The 13,337-nt window shown below is 43.9% G+C and overlaps 1 protein-coding gene across 5 annotated transcripts in view; it reads right to left on the reverse strand.

Annotated features, from left to right (window-relative positions):
- The window catches only part of RERE (arginine-glutamic acid dipeptide repeats), a 428,379-nt gene that overhangs the window by 45,188 nt on the left and 369,854 nt on the right, over positions 1-13,337 (reverse strand). For all 5 annotated transcript variants that reach the window (XM_044237096.1, XM_044237094.1, XM_044237092.1 and 2 more), the window contains one exon: positions 11,614-11,694. In XM_044237096.1, the coding sequence (XP_044093031.1) occupies positions 11,614-11,694 (81 nt within the window). The remainder of the gene's footprint in view (positions 1-11,613; positions 11,695-13,337) is intronic.

Here is a 13,337-nt window from a genome sequence, read left to right on the forward strand (position 1 = left end):
GCTCTGCAAGTGCTCGCTGACAGACGGGCATTAGGAATAAAATGTAAATTTCTATATTCACACTATTTAACATCCTGTCACTGATTTCTAGGAAAATTTTGTAAGAAATGAAAGTATTTATAGACATGGCTGATAAGGTGCTTTACCATTTGGGCCATCGATAATGAGAACAGAATACAGCACCAAAGGACACAAAGGAAGTGCTTTGGCTTCAGTCCAAGACACACACACCGGACAAACGGATGCACAGTCCAAGGTATAAGCTTACAGTTTCATATCAATACAAGGTGACTACGTAAGAAGCATGCCATGCTCTGACGGTATTATTCTGCCCAACCATCTGATAAACCTCGCATATAACCTGTTAGGGAAATGCACAGACTTTTCTCCTGAGTCACCTGATAGGCTGACATGCTCAGAAAAATGAAGAGCATCAATCTTTAAAAATTTTATTTATTTGAAAGAGAGAGAGAGAGATGTAAGAGAGCGAGCACATGCACAAGCAGGGGAAGGAGGAGAGGGAGAGGGACAAGCAGGCTCAGTACTGAGCACAGAGCCCAATGTTGGGCTCGATCCCATGACCTTGAGATCATGACCTGAGCCGAAATCAAGAGCCAGACATCAACCACCTAAGCGCCCCAAGAACTTCAAGTTTTTTCTTTTAAAAAATATCGTATTTATTTATTTGGGAGAGAGGGAGAGCGCATGTGTCAGAGAGCACAAGCGATGGGAGAGGGAGAAGCGGGCTGCCCATAGAGCCCGGAGTCCGATGTGGGACTCCACCCCAGGACCCTGGGATCATGACCCGAATGGAAAGCAGCCGCTTAACCAAATGAGCCGCCCTGCACCCTGAGCTTCACACTTTGATAAGCAAATTCAATCCACAGGACAAAGCAAATTTAAAAATTTCTTTTTAAAAATTTTGTTTGGGCACCTAGGTGGCTCAGTTGGTTAAGCGACTGCCTTAGGCTCAGGTCATGATCCTAGAGTCCTGGGATGGAGACCCGCATCCATCCTTCATCAGGCTCCCTGCTCAGTGGGGAGTCTGCTTCTCCCTCTGACCCTCCCCCTTCTCGTGCTCTCTCTCTCTCTCTCTCAAATAAAATCTTAAAAAAAAAATTTTTTTTTTAGGGGCACCTGGGTGGCTCAGAGGGTTAAGCCTCTGCCTTTGCCTCTGGTCATGGGATCAAGCCCCACATCGGGCTCTCTGCTCGAGGGGAACCCGGCTTCTCCCCCTTCTCTCTGCCTACTCGTGATCTCTGTCTGTCAAATAAATAAATGAAATCTTTAAAAAAATTTTTTTCAAGTTAAAAAAAATAAAAGTTTTGTTTTCTACCCCACTTCTCCAGAATGCTGCAGAATTTGCCCACTTCACTTGCTGCCTGCTTTGTTTTGCTGAAGTTGGCCATGTCTACAGACTCCGTGGCCTGCTCCCTTTAGAATTCAGTGGTTCCTCCTATTTTTCCACACATTCCAAATTCTCCCTCCAAAACTTAAACGCTTCCCTTGACAACTGACGGCCACAAACCTCTGACCTGCTTCCGTGTATTTCATTAGCACATTTCTAGAACAGCACCTTTGGAAAGGAGAACCAAGTTCTGAACATAGGGGGCGGGTGCCTAAACCAATAATCAAGGGGGTTGGACCTATGCTGTCCTAGTCCTCTAAAATAATCAAATACGTGAAAAGTCACCATTTCTTGCCAAACTTGAGAAAAATCTTAACTCCTGCACATGGGGACAAAGAAACAACAGCAGCTGAAAATACAGAACCAAAGCATCACATGAGAAACTTTAACTTGATATCGTTCAGAACATATCAGTGGGATTTCACTCACACAGTGAAGACAAAGGAGAAGAATTCCAGACTGTTTTCAAGATAATAAAATGGCATATGACGGTGACTCACTAACTGACTAAAAGGGGTAAAAAAAATCCATGAACAGTCACAGGAACCTTGCAAAGCTGCAGAGATCTGGCAACCCTGAACTTCTTTCACCTTGCTTGGCTCTCACCTCCAGTACATACAACACACACACACAAACATACACACACACACACACACGATCATTCTGAAGCCAAGCTGCAATTGGCTAATGGCTTGCTCTACTGCTTAAGACAATATTTTATTCTTGACTTGCTCAATAAACCTGCTGAGAAAAATAAACAATGGGCTTCAATCTTATAAATAATCTAGGAAACAGAATTGCTGTGCAAACAGCAGAGTTGATTTACTGCCCATGATAAGCAGGAACAGGAAAGTCCACATGTGGCACAGTGACCCCCCCCCCCAGTCCTACTCTTACTGTCCTGAGATGGGAAAGTTTAACAAGGATTTTCTGTCTGCTACACAGTTCAAAGCCTAGGATGTGCAAGTTTCAATTGGTCTTTACGACAGCATAAAAGCAGATCATGAAAAATAACATGAAGAGCAAAAAACAAGAAAAACCTTTTCTTACAAACACTGAGAACTTTGAATCTTTTAGGACCAATAATTATATATCTATCATGGTCAGAGTATACTTCTGTTCCATCATTCACAAGTATGAGAACATACACGGCTGCACACCTCATTTTTAAGAAATATCAAGTAAGGGTCTGTTTTGGGCACTACAGGAGATATAAAGAAATATTACAATGAAGTCCTTGCTCAGAAGGCCTTAGTCTACATAAATACAAACACGCATGTATGTGTGCAGAAAAGAAATGCATGGAAGACAAAAGGAAGCAGTGTCCACAGTCCAGGACTAAAGCAAAATAAAGAATAATTTTTCAAGGACAGAACAAAATGCAATTCTTCTGAGAAAAGAGTTGGGCAATTTGTGTAATTTCCACAAGTGCACAGAGAGGAAGGGCTCATGTGGCTCTCATGAGTGTGCGGCACTCACGAGTCTATCACCCAAGCCCTGTAACTGGGCCCTGGACAGTCTCAGGGACTGTCACTCAGGCACCGTCCAGAAAAGAACACAAGCCCCATTGGCCTCTTCACTAGACTGTGGACTCCACAAGGGTGAGCACTCTCTCACCCACCACAGACACCTCAAAGAGAACACAGGCCTTGGGTACTAAAGGTTCCCCAAAACAGTTCCCAACTTTGCCAACAGAGACTGATGATAATTGTGTAGACACCTGTAAGGCCAAATTCTGGGAATTATGATACCACAATTAGAGGCTTCAGAAGAACTTAAGACGTGAACAGAACAAGGAATCATAAAATCAGAAAATAATGAAGGTCATTAATATAGAAACTTAATTTAAAATGTAAACATCTCAAAAAGAAAACTTAGCTTAACAGAATTCTGGCGTCCCAAGACAGGCTTCTCTTGTTTGCTTTTCCTATTTTTAGTAACAAAATAATGGTTTTCAAATTACATGCAGAAAAATGGGGGAAAAACAAACAAACAAAAAAAAAACAAACACACACAAAAAAAAAAGAAAGAAAGAAAGAAAGAAAGAAAACTTATGATGGCAGGGAGGGTGGGGGGCACCAGCTGGGGAGCAGCCATAAGACAGAGTTGTGAAGGCCTTGCTTTACTTTTCAAAATAAGACAAGTAATTTTTACTCTACTTTCCTAAGTATTACTAAAAAGCACAACTTCAAATATGATGGTAATGAACTCAAGGATTAAGACTTCAGATAATTTTAAAACTTATTCCTGAAACAACAGCAAACTGGATGTTCAAAGTTAGGACGGGTTCACTGGTCTTATGAAGGCAAAATAAAATAAAATAAAAAATCCATGTATAAGATTTGAGTTCCAAGTGGATAAACACACTAAATGCAAGCACTGTAACCACAGCTTACAAGTCTTCTTAAAGACCATTTCAAACCTTCCACTTGTTTTACTAGCTAATAAAATGGGGGAGGTCTACTTAAGCTGAAAGGTCATAAATGTCTCCATCTAAAAAGTCACCAGGTAACCAAGACTCAGTCATCATCAGAAATACGGGTTAGCAAATACCAACAGCAAATAAGTAACCAACCCTTGTAAGCAGCAGTGTGTTCAGTAACTTTAAAGTCCAATCTGGAAGCAGTGTCCATAAGCAATACGTCATACACAACCGAAAATACTCGCATGCCATTCCCTCCAGTTCTGATACACAGGATAAGGCCAAGCATAGGCCTAAGACATTTACAGACAGAACAGCAAATATTCAAAGCCCTTGGTTTAAAAAGTCACCTAATTTTTAAAGATGTTCTTATTCCCTCAACATCAGCACCAAAAATTTCTTACATGTAAACTTAACTGCTTCACTTACACAAGGGAATCAGCCAGTCTCATTTAGATTACCCTAGTTAAAACTGGACCACTGCCCAGCCAAATATTCACATAGCTTAGACTATCCGATGAAAAGATTCAAGCTTCTGCCCAATTTTAATGGGAACAAACCCGCTGCATGGCAATAACTACAGGATCACAATATTCACTGCCAAAACCTAGTGCCTTTTTCTATCGGGTAATCACTTCTTCTTGAATGGAAAATTTCAACTTTATCTGCCCCTACTTGAGGACAAGTTATTAAGAAAAAGAGGTATGGCACATGTCTCTCCTTGGACCCAATCTTGCCAACCTCTCAAAATATGTATATTTCTTCTTCATTTTATATAAGGGGGTGCCAGGGAAAGAGAGTAACACCTGGAAACACCATAGGATGTAAATATTGTATTAGTAAGAGAATGTCACCTTTTTTTTTTTTTTTTAGATTTTATTTATCTGATAGAGACAGAGAGAGAGATAGTAACAGAGATAGCTAGAGAGAGCACAAGTGAGTAGGCAGCCCAGCACAGGGCTCAAATTCCAGGACCTTGGAATCACGACCTGAGCCAAAGGCAGACCCTTAACCAAATGAGCCAGCCAGGTACCCCATGAATGTCATCCTTTCAAATAAAAAGGTTTCTGTTAGAAACTTAAATTAAGGAGCGCCTGGGTGGCTGAGTGGGTTAAAGCCTCTGCCTTCAGCTCAGGCCATGATCCCAGGGTCGTGGGATCGATACCCACATCGGGCTCTCTGTTCGGCAGGGAGACTGCTTCCTCCTCTCTCTGTGCTGGCCTCTCTGCCTGCCTACTTATGATCTCTGTCAAATAAATAAATAAAATCTTAAAAAAAAAAAAAAAAAAGAAAGAAAGAAACTTATTAAGATCTAGGCTAGCCCGACTCACATACATGCCACAGGGAAAGAGGACAACAGTTTTTATATGAAATATGACAGGAGTTACAACTGTGTTCCTAGGAAAATATGAAAGATAGGAAAAAGGAAGCTCTATTAAGAAATTCTATTACTGATAATGAAAATAAGCCCAGATACTGTTAGTAGGTTTGAGATACTTTGTAATAATCTGAAAAACAAAATTAAGCCCTAATAGTGAAGTAATTTACAACTTTAACAGAATAAAAGCAACACTGTTTTAAGAATGAATATGACTTATGTGTTTAGGATTCTGCAGTCTGCACCACTGTAAACAGCAGTGTTTCCTAAACTTAACCAAGTATTCAAATCACCTGGGGAGCTGATTAAAATGCAGATTATGGCTCAACCTGAGCAGCACAGAGCCCCAGAATCTGCAGCTGGACCAAGCTCCAGTGCTACGAGAATGCGGGCCGAGGAGCACCCAGGGGGCAGCGAGGGTGCCCAGCATTCCAGCAGAGGCCTCTGGTCATGTGGCTGTACCACAATTGTGTCCTCAATAGTATCAACCTATTCAGGAAGTCCACACTTTGTTATGTAACATTAGATTAAGCATTAATGAGGCTAGAAAATTGTTTATCTAAGGTTTTAATCTGAAGTTAAATAACACCCCATGCTGAATGCTCATACGAAATGCTCCAGTCATTCTTAACCTCTTAATATTAACAGAATCTTGATTACTCAGACTTAAAACCTTTCTCAATAGTAGTTATTCTTTGCTGGGGGAATGTGCTTTTATGCAAAGGATATTTTGCCTAAAGAAATGAGCAATTAATATTCAACAGTTATGTACATATTTAAGCAGAATTCATTCCCAGAAATGGGGCTGAGAAAAGTGCTTGTTTTTCATATTACTTCTCAAATTAAAATTTTAAATCTCCAGTACTTCTTTTTCATACTATCCCCCCAAAGTTTAAAAACAAAACAAAACACCCAAAACATCAAAACAAGCTGCCCCTTGGTCCCACTAAAAAACAAACAAAGAAACAAACAACGACACATTTTCAATGGAGAAAATCAAGATAAAAGACAGACTTCCAGTTCCACGAATCACTTTCAATTCTCCATTTTTTGTCTTAAAATGAGACCAAATTCTTAAAAGAATCCCCTCTCTGGTCCTCCACATCTTGTCTGCGCTGCTTAGGAACGCTCCCACAGCTCAGCCGGGACCACTCCTCTCTCTTCTTAGAAGCCTCAGTGGGTCCCCGAACAACCTCTCTGGAGACCACAGGGTCGCCCATGTCTCCCTCCAGGCCCTAATTTTGGCCTGAGTCCAACCGCATCAGCGCTGGCAACCTCCTCTCCACCAGGCTACTGTACGTACAGTTTGCCATTTCCTGTCTCCATGCCTTTGCTCATAGTATTTCCTACAGCTGGAAAGCTGCTTTTCTTCCACTCTCCCAGCCATGGCCTGTCCAAAAACATATCCTTCCTTAGAGGTTCAAACACCACACCCTCCAATTAGCCTTCCAGCAGCACCCCCAGCCCCCAGCCTCTTGGGCACACTTTGTGGGGCCTGAGCCTCCACCAAGGGCCTTAGCACGGATTGCCAAACCTGGAAAGCATGCACATGATGTGCCTTTCCTGGGGCAACACAGAGCACGGATGGCCCCTTGGTTCTCATCACAGACATCCCACTCGTTACAGCGCTTGGTGGGTATACAAAACTTTTTAGAATGAAGCTATATGGAATGTTTAGCTCTGAAAATGGAAAGTGGGTTAAAAAATGAATTTTTTAGTACAGTAAATATTAAGGCACCAGTACCCAGGATTACAAACCACAAGAGTTTCATCCCTACTGGGCTAGGTGCTTAAAAATCAAACTACAGAGATGAGAAAGATTGTCAAGGCGCACACCTTTTCCACCTCCTCCCGAAGGGTAATAATAGCTGGAAGCACCTCTTGGCTCCGCCAAGCTGGGGCAGCTCACGCTGTCTTCTCGCCAAGACAGCCGCACCTGAGGTCGCTGAGCAAGCACTTCCTGTCTACGGTCCGACACTGGCCCAAGCTGTCTGCATAACAGGACTTAGAGCTATAAACAAAGGCCAGCCACGATTCAAGGGACAATCATCCAGGTGTCAGACACAGAAAGCCTCTGATTCAAACACAGACATGTGCTCACTGTGAAAGAAAACATGGTACTGTCATCGTAATAATCATCTCATGATTCTGAAGAAAACTGCAATGTGTGTAAAAATAAAACAACAAATTATTTTTGGAACGCCCATATTTTGTATCATTTGCAACACGGGTTCCCTTCCTGGTGATTTAAGATTCAATTCTATTAGGTGTCCTATTTTCTCAAGCACTACCTTAGCATCAGGAGGTCCTACAAGTCATTGATCCAAAGACTGTGTGGCAGTGCTGAAAGCAGGAACCCAGAGGCCTGACTTGCCCTCATCTCAGAAGCTCAGCCACGGGGACACTTGCTCTGACTTACACAAACACACTAACCCTCAAGACTCTGATCAAGACTCTGATGTGGATTAGGCCAAACAGTGTCTTGAAAGAGAAGAGGTTTCAGTCAAGGGGAATCTGAGATGCTCAGCAAAGATCCTTTGCCATAATCTTCCTACTTATTACACATCTTAGAAACATATTAAAGAAGGTAACCAGTTACAGAGAAAGGAAGAGAGGGAGAAAGGTAGTAACTCAGGATATCTGCACAACCATCACACTAAAATATCTGACTTACAGTTATTCTCTTGGGCACCCTGAGGTTAACCTGTAATACCCACTCAACTAAACTTCTATAAATAGTTGGTTTTCCACAATCACAGCCACTGTTCTCAGAGAAAAGCCAGATTTAGCTCTTGTATAATAAACACCAGAAGCCAAAAGAACTAGGAAAGCTGTTTATGTCCATGCCCACCAGCAACCTCTGTCTGCAAAACTGCACTCAATGCTGGAGTGAGGATGCAAGTCTCCTCAACGCTACTCCTGGGACAGAGGAAAGGCACCCTTTCAACCAGGCACCGCCCTTCACCCCTCTCAGCTTTTCAACGGATGGGGGTTTTCCCAAGACAGACTATAAGGGACAGGTCATTTCTTTTCATACAGGATTGGTATGCTTCCAAGTGGAACATAATTCTGTACCTTCCACAGCACTACTGAGCTACTTCAGGTAGCTAGGACCCTTACCCAGGATAAAAGTATTCAGGGTGGATGGGAAGAACTGCCATCTTCAAGTGTTTTTATACACTCTGCAGACATTAACTTACTTAAATTCTCGAAACAATTCTAGAGGGTAGAAGGATCACCCTATTTTACTCAACAGCCAAAGGTGTACAAACATTTCATAAAGACTGTGGCATCTATAAAATCCTGACACAAAGAAACACCATTTTATTTTTTGTTTATTTTATTCTTTTATTACTATGTTCAGTTAGCCACTGTATAGCAATACATCACCAGTTTTTGATGTAGCATTCAAGGACTGTTACATATAACACCCAGTGCACATCACATGTGCCCTCAATTCCCATCACCCTGTTACCCACTCCCCGAACCCCCAGAAACACCATTCTAGAGTAGATAATTCTCCAGTCCTTGTCAGGATTTGACCTGAACTTCCCAATGAACAGCTCAAAGCACAGTGCACAGTTAGAAGAGGTCATCAAGTACTATAGTTACTGCTAAGGCCAGGAATAGAACACAGGTCTGGTGACCCTCACGCCATGCCCAGTTGGGCGTGTTCTTTTGGATGCTGATACCCTTCTAAAGTTTCAAGTCAGTTGTGAATAGCAAATAAATGAGTTAATAATTGTGGTAAATAGAAGAGAATGTGGAAAGTATCTCGATTAGACGGATCTGATATAAAAAAAGGCATGACCATACGAAGCCTTCTATCTACCAAGGAAATTCTGAACTAAGGGCACTAGTTCCTGCAAATTTTCTCATTTTCTGCAGCAAAAATGAAAAATAACCTTTGCCCTCCCCACCCTAGCAGTTGTGAATGATTAGCTTGGTTATGTTGATAACTAAGGAAAATATAAAATGACTGCCCCTCTCTCTCACAGGGTTAGAATACTACAGATTTACCCTCCCACCAAACTCCCCCAATTCTAGGTAAAAGACAGCAGGACACTAGGAACGTTTGGCCAGTGTCAGCCATAATAAAACCCCCAGTGCTGCCAAAAACTCTTCTGGTAGTGCCCATGATCGTGCCCTGATGGAAGAGGTTGGAAACAGGAAGGCTGCTGGGTGCCAGAGGAGAAGTGAAGAGAGAAACAACATGGCTGGAAAACAGGGATGGCAGTGATGGGAAAGGAAGGGTCTCAGGACAGAGATGCCTAGAAAAGACTGGAAAACCAGCTCAAATGGCTGGTAGAGCAGCGATTTCTCTGTGGGTGAGGAAACACTACTAATTGAGTCAGACATTATCAAGAGCAAGGGGGAAAAAAGGATTAAAAAGCCCTTACCTAGGCTAAAAGTTATTCAGATCTGTTTTCCACCCAAAGAGATAAAAACACTAGATAAAATTGCCTGGCACTTCCCAAATGCTGGACAGCAGATTTTAGATTTGACACTTAATCTATTATCTAACTAAAAAATAAACTACTATAAGTTTATTTTTTAAAACTATAAATTTATTTTTTAAAACTATGTTTATTTTTTAAAACTTATAAACTACTATAAGTTTATTTTTTAAAACAGAAAGATAAACAATTGTCAAGCCATATCTTGTATCAAATTCTTCATGGTTTGCAACTTGTAGCAGAGCATAGGGAGAGAGAACACTGGAGCCGAGAGGTTATATCAGACCGCATCTACTCATGGAGCTCACTTCATTCCAATTTGGCCAAACCAAAATTCCTTCACTTGGGTAAAGCATTTTAGTTTTACAAAAGTACATATCAAACTTCAAATAACTGAAATCCTCAGAAAACTTAACAGTATTTCTTTCATGTTCCACATTAAATACCTCCTTCCAATGGGTTCTGGGAAGAAACCCCCCACCCAAGAAAAAAAAGTAGATTATATAGATCGATCACAGCGTGTATTTTATCTTATGTCTATCAACAGTTCCCTTTTTAACCATTCTCAAAATAATCTATCTCAGCATATTTAGATGTATAATAAATATTGAAAGTTTAATGTAAGTATGACTGGTTGATACAAACCACTGATTTATATAAGGATGCACTTGAAATCTCTATTATGACTTACTGCTGTTCACATAAGGTACCACACGGAAAAGGTGTCTACAAACAAACAGTTCATTGAAAAGAGAAGAGAGAAAAAAGAACCAACTCAGAATAAAAGAATCAAAATTGAATGAGAGGAAATCAATCAACAACACCCAATTAGAAAATTAAAAACCAAACCAAACCAAAACCACCTAGCTCCTTCTATAATGGATATTCTCCATTTCCTCCTTCCACTCATGGCGGTTGGGGGCAGAGTGAAAGCAGCTCCATGTCTAGATAATCGCCCTCCATCCCCAAGGCCCAAGAAGCATTTCCAGTAACTAGGCTCTGCAGAGGCCAGAGACATTGGGACTTGGTCCGTCCCTCTCCATTCCTAGCCTCCACATTCCCCAGCTCAGTCAGAAGAACTCTCCACACCCCTCCAATTCCACCTGGAGAGAATTCAGGTAAATGTGACTGAATCCCCTGCTAGTATTCTCTTCATATAATCCTACCCTCAACTTTCCTCAGCAAACCCTTCTACCCCAAGTTTAGCAAAAGATGGGATTTCAGCTTTGTGAACTATCAAAGGAATTTGTAAAACACTCATTTAAGAAATTTATAAGAATCCTTATGTATCTGTCCAATGAAAAGTGCAAACTTTTATTTCAAATTATTTATTTATCTAGGTAATCTCTAAACCCAACGTGGGGCTTGAACTCATGACCCTGAGATCAAGAGTCTCATGCTCTTCCAACTAAGACAACCAGACAGCCTGAAAAGTGTACACTTTTCAGGCTGAAAAATTAAGGAGTTAAAACTACTCTTCAAAACGTAAGCAACATTAAAGAAAGAAAAAGTCCCCAGAGAATTCAAAGTCTAGTAAGCCACAGATCTCTTCATTCTATTGCTTGGTTGATGACTTCTGTCAATAACCAAATCCAATTGGTGGTAAATGACATTTCCTGTTTCAGCCACTATATTTACAATTAGATGTTAATGGCTCAACACCCCAGACAACCCTCAACTAACCCTCTGTTGTCAAAGACCTTTCTGTTCTTAACAAGGGAATTAACTTTCTTTGTGGGGAATAAGCATAATCTGTCACTTTGCTATCTAAAGTCAGGAGCTAAAATCAAAAGTAAAGGAAGTAAAATGAAGATGATCCTAGAGGCTAGCCAGAGTCTGAGCACAGCACCGGGTTAAAGGAAACCATTTCATAAGATCAAGTGTAGAGAAGCAGCAGGGGCAAAGAGGGGGAAAAAAATCAAGTTACATAAAGTCCAATTGTACTCACTGTTTCCTTATTGGGAAGCAGCTCCTTTCTAATTCTGAAGAAGTTCTTGCCGTACTGCCTGAGCCCCTTAACGAAGCGTTTCTGTGATAAAAAGAAACAACAAATGGGATGTAAAAACCAAAAACAAAACAGGATGTCAGCAAAGCAAAGATATCTGCAATCAGCAGAATAACAACCACAAAAAGTCTGAGCTAGGGAATACTGACTAGGCTGGGAGACAATTTCAGCAGGAGAGCTGGGACCCCCTGCCAGGGCAGGCCCTGGACAGCCGCCATCAGAACCCCAATGGCACACACCAGACAGGTTTGGGAGAAGGACATCCTGGGTCTGAGGCTAAGAAGCAATTCGAGCTCTCCGTGCCACAGTCTCAGCATTGGTCCACGAAGGTACAAACAAATATCCTCCGTGTTTCAATAAAACAGCACAACTGCTTTTCACCTGAGAACGAAGCTTCCCAGAGTGTTGAGCAGAAAGGAGGAAAAAGGAATAAACCTGGAGACTTTTCTCCAATAGGTCATCCTTGAGGGATTAAAAGGCCCTTTCGTTAATCCGAGGAATTCGCCAAGAAGACTACGATATCCACGGAAGCCCACTGGGAGCCAGAACCCCAGCTGGCCTGACCAGCCATCGCCGTCATTAAAAGCCACTCCAAGGCACCAAATAATCATCAGCACCCCTTCCTTCTTCCCCACACTCCCCACCGTGCCCCCCCACCCCGCCACCCCAGCAGTCCGGAGACTTTCACTTTGTCCCATTCCTCCCAGGCAGCCCCTCCCCAGCACCGTGGGGGCAGCTCCCAGCTCCCCGACCCCCACCTCAGAGCCCCCCGCGTTGGGCTCGCGGTTCGAAGCTTGGTCCCGCACGACAAACCCCAGCCACACTTCCCGGCCGGGCGGCCTGGCAGCCACAGGTACGCCGCGACGGCCGCACTCAGGGTCCGGGCGGCGAGAGGCCGCGCCTGTCACTCGACTCCGGCTCCGGCTCCACAAAGCGCAGGGCGGAGGCGGCCGGGGCGGCTCGGCGTGTGACCGCGGCGGGGCCGCGCGGCGCGGGGCGCGGGGGGCGCGGGGCTGGGGCCGCCGCTGCCGGGGGAGGAGGCTGGAGCGCGGCGCGTAGAGCCCAGCGCGGCCGCGGGAGGCTGCAAAAGGCGGCCTGGATCTCCGAGCCGCCCGTCGGCCCCGAGCTCTGTCCCCGCCCGGCCCCCAGCCTGAGGCTCCGCGGTCAGAGCCTCCGGCCCCCGGCGCTGGTATCTCGGTTTCCTCCCTCCGAACAGCAGGAGTAAATCCGAGCAGCAGAGCGCAGAAACTTCCTCCCTACCGCGGTGAGCGCGAGCACAGGGCACCCGCGGGGCCCGAGCCGGCCCGAGCCGCCACTCGGGACTCTTCCCAGGCCGCTCCGTCTCCAGTCCTCCTTCCGGGCGGGCAGAGTCAGCAGCGCGACAGCCACACGCCCACCGCCCTTGGACTGCGAAATGGGGGGGTGGCCCCGACGACCCTCACGGTCCCTTCCGGCCCAGGATTGTGGCCAGCAGCTCCGCCGGGCCCAGGGATTAGCCTGCACCTCGCAGGGCGCCGTTTCACAAGTAAATCACCGCGGAAGCTTCCCAGCCAATAAATCACCTGCCCACCGGGAGGAGAGTCCCTCCCACTCCCGATGTTTGAGACCAGTCGGGCAAATTCAGTGAATAGCCAGACTTGGCCTGCAAGACAGATCTGCAACCTCCT

Source organism: Neovison vison, chromosome 2 (genome assembly GCF_020171115.1).
Source record: "Neovison vison isolate M4711 chromosome 2, ASM_NN_V1, whole genome shotgun sequence".
Taxonomy (NCBI): domain Eukaryota; kingdom Metazoa; phylum Chordata; class Mammalia; order Carnivora; family Mustelidae; genus Neogale; species Neogale vison.